General features: G+C 34.5%; 1 protein-coding gene across 1 annotated transcript in view; it reads left to right on the top strand.

Moving 5' to 3' along the window:
* LOC137003024 (potassium/sodium hyperpolarization-activated cyclic nucleotide-gated channel 2-like) overlaps positions 1-11,458 on the top strand; it is a 56,643-nt gene extending 45,185 nt beyond the window's left edge. The window contains exons 5-8 of the mRNA XM_067363032.1: positions 1,621-1,767; positions 2,814-3,054; positions 9,065-9,229; positions 10,521-11,458. Coding sequence (XP_067219133.1) covers positions 1,621-1,767; positions 2,814-3,054; positions 9,065-9,229; positions 10,521-11,458 — 1,491 coding nt within the window. The remainder of the gene's footprint in view (positions 1-1,620; positions 1,768-2,813; positions 3,055-9,064; positions 9,230-10,520) is intronic.
* The last annotated feature ends 9,146 nt before the right edge of the window (positions 11,459-20,604 follow it).

Genomic DNA, 20,604 nt, shown 5'->3' with positions numbered 1-20,604 from the left:
ACTATTTTTTTAAAAATGACTATATGTCTGGCTTAAAATGAACCCAAAATAGGTTGGAAATTAAAAATCAGACACAGTTATGACTACTATTACTAGAGGCAACAATAATAATCAAAAGGTGAACATTTATTAATAAGCAATTTTATAAATGTTTGTTTATTATCTATTAAACTTATTAATAAATGTTAATTTATTGGACATATTAATAAATGTTCATTTCCAACATACTTTGGGTTCATTTTAATCAAGCAATACAGTCATTTTAAGCAATAGTTGGGTTAAATAAAACTGCCCAACAGGTTGGGCAAACATTTAACCCAACCACTGGGTTTGTCCATTTTCAACCCAATGAATAAATTTAATTTTTTTAATACTTTTTTGGATCAAATGATATTTAGCTATTTTAATATGATATTTAGCTATTTTTATATATTTTATCTGACAGTTGTCTACTTGGTAACTGTGATTTCAGTATCGCTGAGATACTATTATAGTTTTATTAATAATTTGAATTAGTTTTTATTTTTATATTTTCATTTTAATTCTAAATTAGAGTTTTGTAACTTTGTTGTATGTTTTTTACATTTGTATTATTATTATTTTAATGTATATCTAGTTTTATATATTTTTATTATGAAGTATTAATTAAGTTTTATTTCACTACATCAATTTAAACTAAATGAAAATGAGCATTGTTGAAAGTAGTTGAAAGAAAATAACTTTAAGTTTTTTATATTTAATTTAATTTTTAGTCAACATTTATTTCTAGGAACAAAAGTTTTTTTTAATTACTATGGTTTGATCACGACGGTTTTTGATTACTATAATATCCCTGCTTTATTAGGAGCAAAAACTGTAAGGGACAGTTGTAATTTCTGTAAAAATGGCTATGGATCATTGTCACACAATACATATTGAAATGGTTAGCGTCTATTTCACTATACAATTGATATTGTCCTGATATAGTCAATATTAACATATTCAATCATTTAAAATGATAATTCATAGCCAATGACCTGTTTTCTTGGGAGTAGCTCGTGTAGTATCCAGTTGACATTTATGCATTTATATTATATATACTGTATATTCTTGCTTTTCAATGTTAATTTAGGTGTATATTATTTTTGAGTACTCTGTTTTAGACGATGTTGGTCTGTATTAATGTTTAGTGATCTGGACTTGGCAAAACATACAGTAGAACACAGGTTACAAAGAAAGCTTGATCATCGAGTGATGATCTTTGTTATTTGTCCATTGATTTTCTTTGCTTTTGTTCTCTCCAGGTCTCTTTTTTCTTGAATATGGGTTGACTATGATAGTGTGTGTTGAGTAGCATTGCCTTGGCATGGCTTGTGTCAGTTAATATTCAGTACTCCACGGGATGATATTCTTTAGAGGTTTATTCAGTTTGCTTGTCCTGTAAACTCGTGCCTTCCCTTTGAAATGCTTGTCTCACGATTGGCAGTCGTACTTTTTGTTTTGTTAAAGTTTAAAGAATGCTCTGATTGCTGACATGATGCTACACATTAGTGCATTACTATCTTTAATAAAAATCAGCCCCTGTGACATTAAAGTGCCATAGCTGAAGAAACATCCTCATTATTTTTTTTCTTTCTGCAGTACAAACAAGTGGAGCAGTACATGTCCTTCCACAAGCTTCCGGCAGATTTCCGGCAGAAAATCCACGATTACTATGAGCACCGTTACCAAGGCAAGATGTTTGATGAAGAAAGCATCCTAGAGGAACTGAACGAGCCGCTCAGAGAGGTGAGTTTGTGCTTGGTTATCTGTGTGTTTTCAAAGGTCTGTCTATGTCTGTAAACATCTGTGGAAAAATCTCCCAGAAGACCCTGCAGTTGTCTCAGAGCTTTCCGAAACAATAATACCATGCTGAACAGGGAACAGCTTCCAAACTAATTTATGTCACAGTAAACAACTAAATCCCCTCTGTGATTGGCATTCGGCTTTCACTACATTTAATGCTGTTTAAAGAGCATAATGCTCCTAACAAACATTGTGCTATTTGTGTATAGGTCTTTATGTTTGGATATGATAATTTATGGCTGAATCGCACTAAGAAATGTCAAATTTTATCTCTTAAATATATATATATATATATATATATATATATATATATATATATATATATATATATATATATATATATATATATATAAAATTTTATTATTATATTAATTTATAATATAATATAAATTAATATTTTTATATATATATATATATATATATATATATATATATATATATATATATATATATATATATATATATATATATATATATATATATATAATGACATTATATTTGACATGACATTATTTGACAAGCACATTACCTTCAAATATACTCTCTCTCTCTCTCTCTCTCTCTCTCTCTCTCTCTCTCTCTCTCTCTCTCTATATATATATATATATATATATATATATATAATTAAATTAAGTAAAAAATGGCAATAATTTTTCTCAGTGCATATTATTGTTATTAATATTATTATTTTTAATAATATCCTGTATATATATATATACAGGATGTTTTGGTGTGTGTAAGCACATTACCTTACAAATTCTCATGACCGTATTAATTTTCAAAAATTTTACATGTAATATTTCAGGTATACTGAAAAATTAAAAATATCAATGCAATAACTTTAAATTGTATTTTCTTATATTAGCATAAATTAAATTCAGTACAGCAAATACTAGGCTTTTCACTCTTATGTTTTATGTAAATGCTGTATATGTGAAATACACATTTATGCATCTCTCTCACCCTGCGGACTTTCCATCTGCTGTCAGGAAATCGTGAACTTCAACTGCCGCAAGCTGGTGGCCTCTATGCCCCTGTTCGCCAATGCCGAACCCAACTTTGTGACAGCCATGCTGACGAAGCTCCGTTTCGAGGTCTTCCAACCAGCCGATTACATCATTCGTGAGGGAACCATCGGCAAGAAGATGTACTTCATTCAGCACGGCGTCGTGAACGTGATTACCAAGGGAACTGTTGGGTTGAAACTTTCTGACGGCTCCTACTTCGGAGGTACAATCCCACTCATATTAACCTCATAAATTAGATGTGAATTAAACCTTCACTTTACTTAATTAAACTGCTCAAATCCGTAATGAACCCCATAACATTTGAAATAATTTAAGCCAGATATGATGTGACCTCTTCCATTTTAGTACTTTACATATCGTAATTATATTGATGGTAAATTAATTGAACTTTAAAGGCACTTAAAATTTACTGCTCTGGTCTGACATTGATATTTAGATGTCAGTGATGTCGCTGTAATTTAAAAATCTAAATTTAAGCACTTGTTTTCCTCTAGCCAGTTTTACTAGTAACAATGTCACAGTCTTCCAAAATTTAAAAACCAATAAGAACAGATTACTATAACAGTATTGTTGAAATGTTGCATTGCTTCTTGTTAGGACACTGTATTATCTTGTTAAGAGGCCATATTATGACCTTTTACAAAGTTTTCGGGCTCTACTAGAATAGGTTTTCATGCTTGAATGTTCAAAAAACACATTATTTTTTCAGATATTCTCCATTGTTGCAGCTCCTCTCTTCCCAGTCTGTCAGTAACACTGTTTAGTTCCTGTCTCTATGAAGCCCCTCCTTCTGAGAAGCACAGTGTGCTCTGATTGGTCGGCTGGACCAGTGTGTTGTGATTGGTCAAGCACTTCAATCGCTTGAGTATTTTGCTTGGGAAATATCCCGCCCCTTACCATAACCACTAGTTTAACACTATTAACACTATTAACTAACACAATCAGGCCCCACCCCATCATTCTGCGAATCCCTTGGAAGGGAATTATTTAAATGAGGAATATTGTGACGTGTTCGTTCCCGGAAGAAGAAGACTACAATGGAGGCGTTTCAGGGAGTTCAGAAACAGTGACACTGATATAGAGAATCACTCCTGCTGGAGGGAATGTTTTTGGAACTTTGGAACTTTGCAGAGCGTTTTCATGCTCAAACATCAATATTACACACTAGAGCTGCACGATTCTAGATAAATTGAGAATCACAATTTTTTTTTTTTGTTTCAAATGGAGATCACGATTCTGAACAGACAACTAAACAAAATAACATGTAATTTACTAGGAGCTAATTGCTGAAGTCTATATAAACTTTTTAAATTAATTTGAATGAATTATTTTTTAAAAAATGGTTTGAATGAATGATTCAATGACATGCTCATAAATACTTCACTTGTTTCATTACTGGATGAATCAGCGTTTCTGAACAAATTTCTTGAATGAATGAATCAAGACAAATACATTTTGTAACAGTCACTTGTTGCCACCTACTGGTGTAACACTGTAATCAATATAATCGTTATTTAAAGAACCAAGTTACAAAAGGTCATTTGCTCCATTTTGATCGCTACCGTAGACATCAGTGTTTATATCCGAACTATTAAGTTTTATCCCAGTACTTCTGTTATAATCTAAATATTTGTAACATGGAAATAACGATATTGTGTGGTTTTCTGCTATGAAATAAAAATAAAAAAAGTAATTGTGACTTTTTATCTCACAATTTTGACTTTTTTTTCTCACAATTGCCAGATATAAACTCAAAATTGCAAGTTATTTGCAAGTCAGAATTGTGTGATATAAAATCAGAATTGCAAGTTATAAAGTCAGAATTGCGAGTTATAAAGTCAGAATTGTGTTATATTAAGTCAGAATTACATGTTATAATGTCAGAATTACATGTTATAAAGTCAGAATTGCGTGAAAAGTCAGAATTACGTGATATAAAGTCGTAATTGTGTTATATTAAGTCAGAATTGTGTTATAAAGTCAGAATTGCGAGATAAAATGTCAGAATTGTGAGATATTAAGTCAGAATTGCATGATATTATGTCAGAATTGAGATATAAAGTCAGAATTGTGTTATATTAAGTCAGAATTGTATGATATTAAGTCAGAATTGCGAGATATAAAGTCAGAATTGTGAGATATAAAGTCAGAATTGTGAGTTATAAAGTCAGAACTGCGAGATATAAAGTCAGAATTGTGTTATATTAAGTCAGAATTGCATGATATTAAGTCAGAATTGAGATATAAAGTCAGAATTGTGTTATATTAAGTCAGAATTGCATGATATTAAGTCAGAATTGAGATATAAAGTCAGAATTGTGTTATATTAAGTCAGAATTACATGTTATAAATTCAGAATTGCGAGTTATAAAGTCAGAATTGTGTTATAAAGTCAGAATTTATAAAGTCAGAATTGTGTTATAAAGTCAGAATTGTGTTATATTAAGTCAGAATTACGCGTTATAAAGTCAGAATTGCGAGTTATAAAGTCAGAATTTATAAAGTCAGAATTTATAAAGTCAGAATTGTGTTATATTAAGTCAGAATTACATGTTATAAAGTCAGAATTGTGTTATATTAAGTCAGAATTACATGTTATAAAGTCAGAATTGCGAGTTATAAAGTCAGAATTGTGTTATAAAGTCAGAATTTATAAAGTCAGAATTGTGTTATATTAAGTCAGAATTACGCGTTATAAAGTCAGAATTGCGAGTTATAAAGTCAGAATTGTGTTATAAAGTCAGAATTACGTGTTATAAAGTCAGAATTGTGAGATATAAAGTCAGAATTTATAAAGTCAGACTTGTATTATATTTAGTCAGAATTGCGAGTTATAAAGTCAGAATTGTGTTATATTAAGTCAGAATTACGTGTTATAAAGTCAGAATTGTGTTATATTAAGTCAGAATTACATGTTATAAAGTCAGAATTGTGTTATATTAAGTCAGAATTACATGTTATAAAGTCAGAATTGCGAGTTATAAAGTCAGAATTGCGAGTTATAAAGTCAGAATTACGTGTTATAAAGTCAGAATTGTGAGATATAAAGTCAGAATTGGAGTTATAAAGTCAGAATTTATAAAGTCAGACTTGTATTATATTTAGTCAGAATTGCGAGTTATAAAGTCAGAATTGTGTTATATTAAGTCAGAATTACGTGTTATAAAGTCAGAATTGTGAGATATAAAGTCAGAATTGGAGTTATAAAGTCAGAATTTATAAAGTCAGACTTGTATTATATTTAGTCAGAATTGCGAGTTATAAAGTCAGAATTGGAGTTATAAAGTCAGAATTGTGTTATATTAAGTCAGAATTACATGTTATAAAGTCAGAATTGTTATAAAGTCAGAATTTATAAAGTCAGAATTGTGTTATATTAAGTCAGAATTGCGAGTTATAAAGTCAGAATTGTTATAAAGTCAGATATAAACTCAGCAAAAACGCAGATTTGAATGTTCCGTTTGTGATTTTGTCAAAGGTTTAATAGACATTTCCGAATCATTGTCATTTAGGAATGAGATTGTGTGAGTGTTCAAATCAAGATCACTATTTTTTTAACAATTAATCATGCAGCTCTATTGCACACTAAAGAACGTTAAAAATATAAACCAGCATAATAGGTCCTCTTGAAGTCCCACAAGTCTCTGAATCCTCTGTGAAACAGAACTGCAGCAGAAGTCCATTGAATTGTCATGGTTCTGAGCAGAGCCCCGGTGAACCCTAAGTGTGTGTGGTGAGATGTGATGTGCTCTGCTGAGGAGTGGAACACGATCCTTCTGCAGCCTTAAATCCGGATGAGTCAGCTGTTTTTAGCTGCAGAGGGCAGGAGGGTTTGGAAGAGGCTCTCGGCGCGTGACCTTGGAAAGGTCAAAGACAAACCGATGTCTTGTGTAGCCTGAGATAAAGAAAGAAAAGAGAGAAGCCGTCTAATCCTGTGGGCATTGTGTAGTAGGATCAGTCTCAGTTTTACCCAGAGGAAAACTGTATTGCTCTTTTCGTAGCTCAGACTTAAATATCATTCCTGTTTCATTTAAGTATCAGACTTGTTGATATTTCTCATCAAATTTATTTTGGGGAAAAAAGGACACAATTGAGACATTTGTTAACATGCAGCGTAGAGCTATCAAATGGATGTGAAATTTCACCTCATAATCAATTAAAAACAATTTTATTTTGAATAAAATATACAAGATTATTGTGTTTTGACAAGTAAGCACATTTCCCTCTAAATGCTCATTTCCATATATTGGCAAAGCATTTTAAACATTTTCAAATTTATATTAGTATAAATAAACAACAAATACTAGGCTATAGTATACTATAATAATAAGTTAATGTAATAATGCTAATCATAAATATAGTTTTTAATTTAATAGTTTAGTTGTTTTAATGACCCAGAACTTTCTTGACAGTTTTGTTTTGATTCTATGTAATGCTATGTATATGAAATACGTGTTTATGTGTAATAGAAATTATAGAGATATATATTGGATATGAATAGCACCTCAGATCATTTGCTCTTCTACAAATTTAATGAGAATCATCTTTTGATTGCACACTTTTTTATTTTTAATCTTTTTCTACAGAGAAACATGTCTCACAAAGTCTCACTTTCCTCTCCATTTAATCTCATTGTTGTAGGAGATTTGTCTTTATGGCCTGTAGTGGCTTTTTTTTTTTTTTTTTTTTGGTATGTGTGAGTGGATTTTAAACAAATGAAGGAACAAATTAGATGCAAATGAGGTTTCGTGTCTACAAGAGTGTTTGTGTTTGCACCGGTGTGTGTGTGTTCACCTTTATGTCGGTACTTTATGTGATTGTAGCTTTAATTTACTGCCTCTTGGTTTGATGAATATCCCCAGTTCGGGATGATGACAAAGTTCTCTAAAGTGAACTAAGATTTCCAAGGTTGTGTATTGGATTTTCTGGATTGATTTGGTGAGCAGACAGGGAAATGGACCGAACACACAGAGGACCCTGATGGATGGGTCAGGATTTAATGCACAAAATGACGCACAACATGTACAATGAATGATGTTTATTATCTTCTGAGGCTTATGGGTTATTTCTCTACCATCCTGAAGAACTAGATTTTTCATAGTTGTGTTCCAATATTGTGAGCTAAATTTAATGCCAGAGAACATGTGTGTGTGTGATCTTCTAAATATAGACACGAAATAACCTTGAGCATTCACCATGAAACAATGAAAATATGATGAGCTGTATGATGTATATACACTAGGTTTTTTAATGTTTTTGCAAGGCTGCATTTATTTGATCAAAAATACAGTAAAAACTGTAAAATTGTGAAATATTATTACTATTTCAAATACATGTTTTCTATTTGAATATATTTAAAAATGTAATTTATTTCTGTGATATTAAGCTGAATTTTCAGCATCATTACTCCAGTCTTCAGTGTCACATGATCCTTCAGAAATCAATATGCTGATTTGATGTTCATTTATTATAAATTATTATTGGTGCTCAATTATTAATAATGGTACTTATCATTATCAATTTGAATTTAAAAACAGTTCATAATAATTAATAATTGTAAACTGCTTAATATTTTAATATTTTTTAATATTTTATTTATTTTAAATTGTAATAATATTTCACAATATTACTGTATTTTTGACTGAATAAATGCAGCTTTAGTGAGCAGAAGACACTTTTATTTTTTAAAAGACCAAATTTTATTGAATCCAAAAATTGTAGAGGTTGTGCCCAACTTTCGTCCTTATTTTTATTGATTTATTTATTTATTTGTTTGGACCATAATTGTTCTTCAAAATATATTATTCGGTGTCCACAGAAGAAATTCAAACTAAATTATTATAAAATGGGAAACGGGAAAGTATTTTAGCACTAAAATAATTACACACTTCATTTTTAAGACATAAGAGCTCAACAAAGCAAGAATTTATTCACCACTTTGTAATAAGAATTCAAATCACATACTTTTGAATGAAGTCTGATAAAGTTTAATTACTTTCTGCAGGCAGATATTTAAATTCACTCCTTGTTAAATGAAGGACTCTTCAGGGTTTCAGTTTTTGAGCAATTTAAAAACACTTGCCATCTAGAAAAGGTCATAAAGTTCCTTTCTCCTGATGAACGGCAATCTCAAGATGTTTTTAAAATTATTCAGGAACTGATGTCCTTAAACCTTCAATGTGTGTAAGTTTGACCATTTTCCTCCCTGTCAGAGATCTGTCTGCTGACGCGGGGTCGTCGTACGGCGAGCGTACGAGCGGAGACCTACTGTCGCCTGTATTCTCTCTCCGTGGACAATTTTAATGAGGTATTGGAGGAGTATCCCATGATGAGAAGGGCCTTTGAGACCGTGGCCATCGACCGACTGGACCGCTTGGGTAAGCGAAACCAGAAACTCCTTCTGAAGTTTCTCAAAGAACAATAAAGTGAACATTTTAACGCCTTAAAGGATTATCCAGGGTTAAATACAGCTTAAGCTTCATGGGCAGCATCTGTGTCGATTATCACATATTATTGACGTCAATAATGCTGGTCTTAAAAAGAACTGAAAACTGAAAACTGAAAACTGAAAAAAAGGCCCTTGTCTCATTGACTTCTAATGTAAATGTTCTGGAGGGTTTAAAAGCAGAAAGAAGAAGTCTGTCTTAAGAAAGCTCTATAATTAGGTTGATTTAGGGATACCCTTGTGAAAAAGAAGTATACTTTAGCATATTTTAAAAAGAGTACTTATTAATTAAATAATATACTTTGAAAGAATAATACTTAAAGGGTTAGTTCATTAAAAAGTTATATTAAAAAAAAACCCTGGATCTTCCATGCTTTATAATGGAAGTGAATAGTAATTTGAATTTTGAAGCCCAAAAAAGCATCCATCCATCATAAAAGTAATCCATACGGCTCCAGCGGGTTAATAAAGGCCTTCTGAAGCGAAGCAATGTGTTTTTTGAATGAAAAATATCCATATTTATAACTTTATAAACTATAATAACTGGCTTCCGGTAACAGCCATACATGAGTTGCAAATTGAGATATTTTTTGATGAAATCCACATAGACAAGCAATGTCACTGCACATTTTGAGGTCCAGAAAGGTAGTAAAATCATTGTTAAAAAAGTCATCGTGACACAGTGGTTCAACCTTAATGTTATGAAGCGACGAGAATACTTTTTGTGTGCAAAAACTAAACAAAAATTACAACTTTATTCATCAATTTTCCTTGTTTACGTTCGAGCGCCGACTCATTATTGGCCAGCTCCTGCATCCGCAGCACATGCATGCATCGTGGCGCTCATGTGTTCCAATTTGGGCAATACTGAGTCGCCATTCAGATGTAAACAAGGAAACAACGTCAACTACGTATAACAATGGTTCAAACTGTTGAATAAAGTCATTATTTTTGTTGTTTTTGTGCACAAAAAGTATTCTTGTCGCTTCATAACATTAAGGTTGAATCACTGCAGTCACATGGACTATTTTAACCATGTTTTTACTACCTTTCTGGACGCCAAAAGGTCCAGTGACGTTGCTGTCAATGTGTGGTTCAGAAACCCTTTATTGAAATATATTCCAAATCTACAAAAATGAAATACTATCAAAACAATTACATGTAGCTGAACAATATATCATTTTCATAATACAGTACTACAAAATGTTCATCTTTCATTACAGGAAAAAAGAATTCCATCCTAATGAACAAAGTGCAGCACGACTTAAACTCCGGAACCTTAAACAACCGTGAGAACGAGATGATCCAAGAGATCGTGAAGTACGACCGAGAGATGGTGAAGCTGATCGATCTGCAGCGTCCACGTGCCATGTCCATGACGCCCTCCATCCCTGGCGGGATGTTTGCTCCGCCTGGCCAATCGCAGGGCAGCTCTGCCATCGCTACTCTACAGCAAGCAGTAGCGATGAGCTTCTGTCCGCAGTTCGGTGGCCCTATGGTGGGTCCGAGCACCATGCAGTCGCCCAGGATGGTCCGACGGTTCCAGGTGGTGCAAAGCCTTGCCAGCCCGGTTTCGGTTTCTCCTCAGCAGTCTCTGCCGCCGCTTGGAGCGTTCGCCGCTGTGGCTATGGCCAGTCCGCCGGTGCAAAGTCCGCTAGCAGCGGCAGGTGGACGAACTTTCCAGTACGGGAGTGGCCCGATGGGTGCGCGCTCCGGATCTCAATTGTCGCTCATCCAGCAGCATGTTCCCAGTCCCACACGGCCAAAGGGATCCCAACCATTGCACCAAACGGGCAGCTTGACCCAGGACGACAGAGCCCTGTCTGCTTCGCAACCCTCCCTGCCACAAGATGGCGCTCCGCCCGTCGCGCCCAGCCCGCCGCCATCGACCCGCGTTTCCTCAACATCGATCGGTCCACCTCAAGCTCCCCATCCTGCCGTCCCGGGGCCTTCCGGTGTCCGTAGCGCATTGCCTCAGAGAATGGCACTGCCACACCAGGCGTCCGCAGCCGCGGCTGGGAATTACCCGTCCACGCCGCCCCCTACGGGCACTCCGTCTGGCGTAACGGGACCGGACTCGGCTATACGCAAGAAAGATTCCATAGTCAGCCTTCCCGAGACGGACTTCACAGCCAGATCCCGGCTCTCGTCCAACCTCTGACGAGAACTCTGAGACTGTTTGCAATACTTTTTGTGAGTCAAAGTTCGTTATTTTTGCTCGAGTACCGCGCTCGTAGGATGGCTTTTCATAGGAACCAAAGGGAGGGCGATAAGACAGACTTAAGGTGCGGTCACATTTACCATTTCTCATGAAATTTCAAGGGCGAAATTTACATTTATGCATTTAGCAGATGCTTTTGTCCAAAGCGAAGAAACTAAAGCAATTCGTCAGTGTTCGTAATATACAATACCAGGTTTATTTGACAAGCTAGAGAAGAGGAGAAATGCAGAGAAGAGAAGTGCATTGGTTTGAGGGTGTGGGGTGGTTAAGTGATTGCAGAAGATGTGCGTCTTCAGCTGCTTATTGAAAGATGGTAGTCTCAGCAGTTCGAGTTTAGGTTGGCAGCTCTTTCCACCGGAGAGGAACAGAGAGGGTGAAGGTTCTGGAAAGAGTTAAGGAACAATGAGGCGTCACTCTTTTAATGATCTTAGCTGGTGGGTGGGAGCATATTGACTCATTCCAATAGGAATCCCCATGCAGATTTGACTAATTTTCAAGTGGGCCACTTGAATTCACCATACTGACCAACAAAAAAGTTCATGACATTTCACTGAAATATCACTAATGTGACCGCACCTTTTCCACTACTAGATTTAACGTCTCCGCTAGAGTCACGAGGTCGGATGCCTCGACTCCACCCGCTAGTGTAGCTAGTGCCGCCCCTGTACAGCTTCTGATGCTCTTAATATATTTGTCTTTATCGTCCCGAGTGAAAGGGAGAAATCCTGTCGTGTGTTACATGGTGTTTTCCATAGAGTTCCTACAATGCAATCGGGCGACTAGAAAATCAGGGACTTGCAAGAGATGACAATGATGCTTTGTGAACGCGTTTTGGAACGTCTCCATTCTTTCTGTATAAGCTGTACTTGTAGCAATCTAATTAACTGTCTTTCACTTTGTTGTAAAATATCAATGAAAAAACGTGTAATGGACCGCTGGTCGATCTTATATCTTAATGTAAATAAGGAGGTTAAAAAGGGAAAAAAAACAAACAAGTTATAATAGAAAACACACAAATTGTATTTACTCGAAAACCAAAGTTGAGCTTGAACACAAGTTTTGGTTGTGTCTGTGTCAACTGAGAAAAACAAGTCAAATGGAAACATCCTCTATTTAACTGCCTTGATTCCGAGTTTAGAAGCCATATACATGGTCTGTTTGTGCGCGTGCGTGTGTATTTGTGCACATATGCTTATTATTGTGTTTTATCGAACGGGAGTGTGATGCTTGCATTTTTACGTCGTTTCGTCAGGCGTGTCGATAAAGGCAATACTTCACTGCATCGGGGTTGCACTGAGAGTTGAGACTTGAATGCAATGGGTCTTTTGCAGAACTTGTTTAAATTAGCAGGCAAACCAAAATAATCATGCTGTTTTCTGTGATCCATGTTGATCTGTACATGCAATATAATTCTGCAATATCCTTGCCCTGCCTTTTATATGAAAGCTTCATATCGCGGCATAAGCAATTTAATCAGCGTCATTCAGAGAATGTTTGAAACCTCATCTTTTAAGGCACTGGATAAGGTTGTGCAGCTTTCGCAATATGTTATAAAGTTTGTCTTTGTTTTCTAAAGTCCAGCAGTACATGTAATTTGTCACTTTATGTTTGTAAGGGTCTACGCAGTTGTGCGTTTCAGTGATGAAAACGGGTTTTATGGTCTTTGTTTATTTATTTATTATTGCTGGGAAGCACTACAGTCACAATAAAATAAAAAAAGTCACAATTTTGAAAGTCAGAAAAGGTCAGAAAGGTTGGTAAAACGTAAGAAATCGTAATACTAATATAATATAAAATAATAAAAAAAGAGTATTATCTATATAATGTGATATTATTGTAAAAATATAATATCTTCTATATCTATTCATTTATATTATACAGTTTAACAGTGGCATTTTATAACATTGCGTGTTCTCCTATTGTCGCAAAAATAGATTCTGATTTGCACAAATGACTGAGTATTTAAAACATGCTGCATATTAATGGCCTGTAAACATAATACAAAGTTCATGTGTGGGCTCAGTTTGCAGGCCTGTGAGCGCTGGCTGAATAGTTAATTCGTTGATTGAATAGATGTAAACTATTGGGTTGATTTATGAACTCTACAAGAATGTAGTTGTGTTCGTTTTATTGTCAATTGCTGCAGATTTTTCTCACTTGAACTTTGAAATTGTAAATATGACGCTGTAAATTATTTTATGTGCAAACCCGGGCAGTAACCTTGAAAAAAAAAAAAAAAAAGATTTTAGAAAAACAAAAATGAGATTGGTGCATAATGGGTTTTGAATGTATGTCGAATGGCATTAATGATGTGACCTGAATATTAACAACTGCCATGTAAATAGATCAGTGATAATTCATGCAAAATGGAAATTGTGTGTATTTGCTGATTGTTTGTAGCGGTCACGTCCTAATTACTCTAACCAGAAACGTCTCAAATTCTTTTATTTTTCTAAGTCTTGTTTCTCTGACGGTGGTCCATATGTGGATTACCGTAACACAAAGCACACTGTGTCCCTTTATCGCCCTCTATAGGACAGGTATCACCACATTCCCAGGATGTACTAAATGATTTTTGAGATCGAAACAGGCAGCTTAAACAATTGAAACAAAACCAGCAAACAAACGTTTATCATCAACAAGATTCCCCGAAACAACAATTGATTACTATCTATTAACTTTTGCATGCCTGCATTTACACTAAAAAACCAATTCTGATTTTGTCTCACTGATATGCACAGATCAGATCATGTTGCATACATGCACAGAGCAGATCATATTTTCTACATCTGATCTGGGTCGCTTTAAATGTGGTTCTGGATCGATTATATATCTGATGTGTTTGGTCATCTGGTCGAAATCTAAACACTTGTATCCAATGGTCTAAAATAATCACTTGCTTAGTTAGTGAGTGCATTGGAATTTCTGCAACACCTGTTGAGTATTAAAGGGTTAGTTCACCCAAAAATGAAAATTCTATTATCATTTACTCACCCCTCATGTCATTCCAAACCTGTAAGCCTTTCATTCATCTTTGGAACACAAATGAAGAGAGATTTTTATCCCTCTACTCAAAAAGTTTATAAAAGAAATCCATATGAATCGAGCGGTTTAATCTAAGTCTTCTGAAGAGAACTGATCACTTTATAAGACGAATAGATTTAATATTCGTACACATCAAATATTTTGAAGCATCAGAGTGTTGGTGAATAGACCTTCAATGAAGTAACAAGAACTTTGTGTTCCAGAGATGAATGAAAGCCTAAAGGGTTTGAAGCGATATGAACTATTCCTTTAAGTGAATGCCAGCATTTTGGATCTGTGCATTAGGCTTTGCAGTGTAAATGCAGCACAACACCGTGTCTACACTGGAAACGCATATAAATTAAATGACAAGATAACAGAAATATCACAAACTGGCTTTGATGTAATTGTCAAACAATTAAATACATGAACTGACTTTACTTTTATGCATTTGGCAGATGTTTTATTCCCCTTCAAAGCAGCTTGCATTGCATTTGCTCAGTTCATGCATTCACTGAGAACCGAACCCATAACCTTGGTGTTGCAGCACCATGCTGTTACTGTTTGAGCAACAGGAAAAAATAATGCTTCCCCCGCCGGCATTTAAAAAAAAAAAAAAAAGTCGCCAGCCACTGCCAGCATTTTTGATCATTTTCACAAAACTTTGGCCTCCAGAATATTTTGTTGTTTGAACAGAGTTGGGGAAAGTTACTTTTTAAAGTAATCAGTACAATATTGCAGTAATCATTATTTAAAGTAATCATTACAATGTCCCTAAAAAAAGTAACTAATTGCTTTACTTAGTTACTTTGCATGGAAAGTAATGAGTTACATTACTTTTGGTAAGTGTTATTAAAAAAAGCAACATTTTGAACAAAAAGCTGAGAAAAATTCGTTTTTGTCAAAGAGTCTGTCCGGATGGGATTCAGAACAATGATTTCTTCCACCAACACCACCACAACAAGCTTCACAGTCCTTTCTCTCGCCCTGGGACAACATTTCGTTCAGTAACGTTTGGCAGTTTGGATTTATATGCTGTTAATGTTTGATTATTGCATTATTTTACATGTGCATAAGCAATGCTTCCATCAATTGTTTCTGCTTCTTCTTCTCCTGTGTTTTGATCTGGAGATTCTGTACTCTTTCAGAAAATGTGTAATAGCGCCCCCTACCATATTGGATTGCTGAAAAATTGTCATTGGCTGAGAAAGAGTTCATTAAAAACATTATTTCAGACAGAAATAAATGCTCTGTGCAGCATGCTAGAAATAGTAAAAAGGGCATTTGTCAACTGAAGACATTGCTGCCATTGTAAACAGCTCTGTTGATTATAATGACAGTTATTTGGTTTTGAAATGTAGCTACGCAGCGCTCGCGTCTGGTGTAGACACGGTGTAAAAGCATAATTTCAATCAGACCTAAAAATCCCCAATAAAGCCAGTTAACTGAACCTCCACACACATCTTCTGTAACATAAGAGTCTGATGATATTAATCTGAGAAAGGAAGCTAGGAAGTGACAGTCCGTCGACCAAAAGGCTCAATGAAACTTTATCACAGGTTTGCAATGTAATCTCTCTTATTTGGTTTCCCAGTAGGCACATTTAGTGCTGTTCAATTTCCTGCGAATAAACCTTTCAGTTCTGCTAGGGCTTTATGTTCTTTTGCCCAAGGACACAAACTGTGTTTTTATTTGTATCAAATGCAACATCCACAACCGTTGGTTGATAAGGAAGGGTATGGCAGTGAATGTACATGAATAACTGGACCGTTTTATTTACATATGTACACACACTTGCATATGTAACGGTTTTAGCCCTAATTAAGCTGCTGTCTGATTGTTTGAATGGAGATCGCAGCCAAATATGAGTATTTTAGCGTCGCTCTACAGCAGACTCATATTGTACCCGTTCACGCTCACCACAGGCCTCGTCTGCCACTGCTGTTAAGTCATCTGTGTGGAAAATGTGACAGTTTTATTCTGCTTTTCCAGCGCGGAAAGGCTGGCAGATGTGAGCGAGGCAATCTTCCCTGCAAGCGCTTGAAGGACAGGCGAACAGATTGACTGAACATTCCTCCATATTTCCCGGCATCAAATGTAAATCAGGGTACTTTATGTTTCTGTTATGAGAAGTGTTTTTTTTTCTCTCTCTCTCTGTCTGTCTGTTTATTTTCTGTTTTGACAATGTGCCCCAATGCACAATGTACTGTAAATACCTAGTGCCTAGTATATCTAGTTTCCAAATAGTCTATTTTTAGTCGTATGTGGCTCTACGAAAGACAAAATGCAAAGTTTATGTGTCTTTTCTTTTTTATGAAGGGAATGTTCACCCAAAAATTGTTTTAAAGCACCTTCATGCAGCTCTTTTCTGTACAAAGTTCATCATGACCAAGTTTATCAAACTCCAAATAAATAATAAAAAAAACATAAAAACATGCAAAAAAAAAAAAAAAAAAATTCTTACTCAGTATTTTGTCTTGTTTCCAGTACAAATATCTGCACATTCTTAAATCAATTTTAAGTCTTGTTTTTTTCTAAGAAAAAATAGAATCAAAATGAAGTGAGTTTATGCTTAAAACAAGAATGAATATCTGCCAATAGGTTAGAAAACTAAACTTAAAGTTTTAGTTCACCCAAAAATGAAAATTCTGTCATTAATTACCTCACGTCGTTCCACACCCATAAGACCTTTGTTCATTTTCAGAACACAAATTAAAATCCTATGGCCTGCATTGAGAGCAAGTTAATTTACACTTTCAAATGCCCAGAAAGCTAGTAAAGATATATTTAAAACAGTTCATGTGACTACAGTGGTTCAACCTTAATGTTTTGAAGCGACAACTTTTTGTATGCCAAAAAAAACCCCAACATAACGACTTTATGGCAATATCTAGTGATGAGCGATTTCAAAACACTGCTTCATGAAGCTTTACAAATCTTTTGTTTCGAATCAGTGGTTTGGAGCGTATATCAAACTGCCAAAAGTCGTTATTTAGTTTTTTTGCCGCACAAAAAGTATTCTCGACGCTTCATAACATTAAGGTTGAACCACTGTAGTCACATGAACTGATTTAAATATATTCTTAGTACATTTCTGGGCATTTGTTAATTAACTTGCTCTCAATGCAGGCCTCACAAGCCATCGGATGAACGAAGGTGAACGAAGGTTTTACGGGTGTGGAGCGACTTGAGAGTGAGTAATTAATGACAGAATTTTCATTTTTGGGTGAACTAACCCTTTAATTCTTACCCCGCTGACGTTAATTTAAATATAAACTCACTTTAGATTTTTAAATTTTGAACAAGACTTTACTTCTCAAGTGAAATGATCTTGATTTAAGAATTTTTTGATGTTTGTAATGGAGAACAAGACAAAAATATACATAAGAAAATCATTTTGTACAGATTTCATGTCTTCTAAAGTCACACAGATTTTAATTTAGGTTGTTATTTATGAGTGAATGAACCACTTTTTTTTGAAGCTTGACAGACATCGATCTATGAACTGCCGTTGTATGAATAAGCTGCGTGAAGATTCTTCAAAGTTTCTCCTTTTGTGCTCGATGGGAAAAAAACAACAGTATACAGATTTGGAATGCCATAAGGGAGACTAAATAGACAGCATTTTTATTTTTGGGTGAATTAATCCTTTTAACCTTGCAATATATGTACAGTAGCTGCTAATTAGTGTTAGTGAAACCAATAACCCAGCATAACCTCCTCATGTGAGGAAACACGACTTGCACATTTCTGTTTGTCTGGAACCCTGAGCTGCATGTCTGTGTACAGGACACTGAGTGAGAAGTTGTTTTGGATCTACCAAAAGCCAGACTTTGCTTTCTCACAGCTCTGGTAAGATGTTCTGGGGGTTTTGCTGTTGCAGATCATAGACATCACAGCAGATATAATGATGATGAGACTTTTCAGCACACAGGTTGTTTTTCAGGTTGTCTTATTAGTGATTTCGAGCACAATTGCACAAATAAACAGCAAATGCAATAAGATGTTAATATCACAATTGTATCACAAACCTTCTTGCATTTGTCTCGTTTTCTATTAAAAATTATGTCTAAAAATTCTTAAATCAAGATACAAGATACAGTCTTGTTTTCTAGGTGGAAAAAATCATCAAAATTCACAGGGAATACAAAATTATTTTTCTTATCCCACTGGCAGATATTTTTTCTTGTTTGCAGCATAAACTCTCTTAATTTTGATTATTTTTTCCAGTAAACAAGACTTAATATCTGAAGTCATTTTGCTTCTTAAGTATTTGTAACTTGATTTAAGAATGTTTAGATATTTGTACAGGAAAACAGGACAAAAAAAAAAAACTTTCAGTATCAGTGTTGGGTTACTAATTTATCAACATTTTTATTCTGATGAATGAATTTTACTTCCACAATGTGACGTATGAGTGCAACAGGATATTGGGAATTGCTTGGGCTGGTGAAAAATTCAGTCCACACCAGACATGGAAAGTGATTTTGGAGTGAATCATTATGAACTTTCTTGAAAACCAGAAAATAAAAACTGAAGGTCAAGTTGCTCAACTTTCCATATTACTGTTAACTGCCATCAGAAAGATTATAGCTAATTTGACCTACAACAGTTGCCTAAAACAACAGATATTTGGCTATTAGTTAACATGAATCAATAGCCATTTTTATGCAAGATTTAAGAGTTTTCACTTGGAATAACATACACCGCAATAAGACCAGGAAAGTAAATAGATTCAACATCATATTATACATTAAAATGAACTAGTTGTAAAAATTTAGACAATTTAGACTATTTGAAAGCTATTTTTAAAGTGCTGTCAGATGGGAGAACAGCAGCAAAGCCTTGTTTTTGTGTAATGTGGACCCAGTTCTGTTCAGAGACGTGATTTTATATGTAAAGCCAGATGACGGTTTTTGTGTGAATATTAATGCGGGAGCTTCCAGCTTTGTCAGAGTGTTAACGCAGCATCAAAAAGTGTTTAAACAAACTGACTTTGATAGCGCATATACATCCTTAGCGCCGTGACTTCTCAAAGCTGTCTCACTCTGTCTTTAGTACCGTGTGTCTCTCTTTCTATCCGCTGTCGTTTCCCATACAAGCCATCCAATTAAACATGGTTCAATGAAACGTCAGATTAGGCTGGTGTGGACTAAATGGATCCGGATTTGTGTCTATTTCTGCTGACCCAAACCTAGCGAAAGCTCTGATGTGACTAATGCTGCTGTGTCCTCTGCCTGTTATTCTTTTCGGCTTTAAAGGCTGTATGGAAAGTGAAGTGATATTTGTCTCACTTACAAAAACGTTCTGGGGCGGTACCAAGGTATCAGATACTAATGTCACTCTGTTTTGAAATATACAGTATATACTATGGTACTGATTTAGCATACCATGGTATATAATTGGTGCAAACAGACATAAATTTGGCTTAAAAAATATATATTCTGATTATTTTAACTATTGCAATTAAGATTTATATTTGTGAAAAATATTCTCCAATTCTATTTAGTTAGTTATTTGTTTTATTTTTAAATTATTTTATGGTACAATTTGATAAGGCTGTGACTCAAATAAATATAAGGGACTAAATAAATATATAATTTTCGATATATCGACCGATATATCATGCATCCCTAACATATCCCTAATATAAGAAATAAGAATATTATATATTTACATATTTAGCATCCCTAATATATATATATATATGCAATATATGGAATGCACAAAATATTGTATCGGTCGATAAATGTTCATTTTTAATGTTATCGTTATTGGCCCATTAAGAAAATTTGCTCGATGTATTAAATACGACAAATAATGGATTATTTCCTTCAGCTGAGACACTTCAGATGCACACTGTCCACCATGATGGTTTTGAATTGCTTGAAATATGATTGAAATCTCTTCAAAAAAAGAAAATACAGTTAAGTGCAACATGTGCATCGCAAGTCTGTCATATAGGCTATATAATATTAAAACGAGAACATTATAATTGTGTGCTTGGGACATGGCTTTTAATGGTGACATTTTTGTCTAAATAATCAGGCTCTCAAAAATTA

The sequence above is a fragment of the Chanodichthys erythropterus genome, chromosome 16, assembly GCF_024489055.1.
Source record: "Chanodichthys erythropterus isolate Z2021 chromosome 16, ASM2448905v1, whole genome shotgun sequence".
NCBI classification, from domain to species: Eukaryota; Metazoa; Chordata; class Actinopteri; order Cypriniformes; family Xenocyprididae; genus Chanodichthys; species Chanodichthys erythropterus.
The sequence above is the reverse complement of the archived record's forward strand: the minus strand, read 5'-3'. Positions and strand labels throughout refer to the sequence as shown.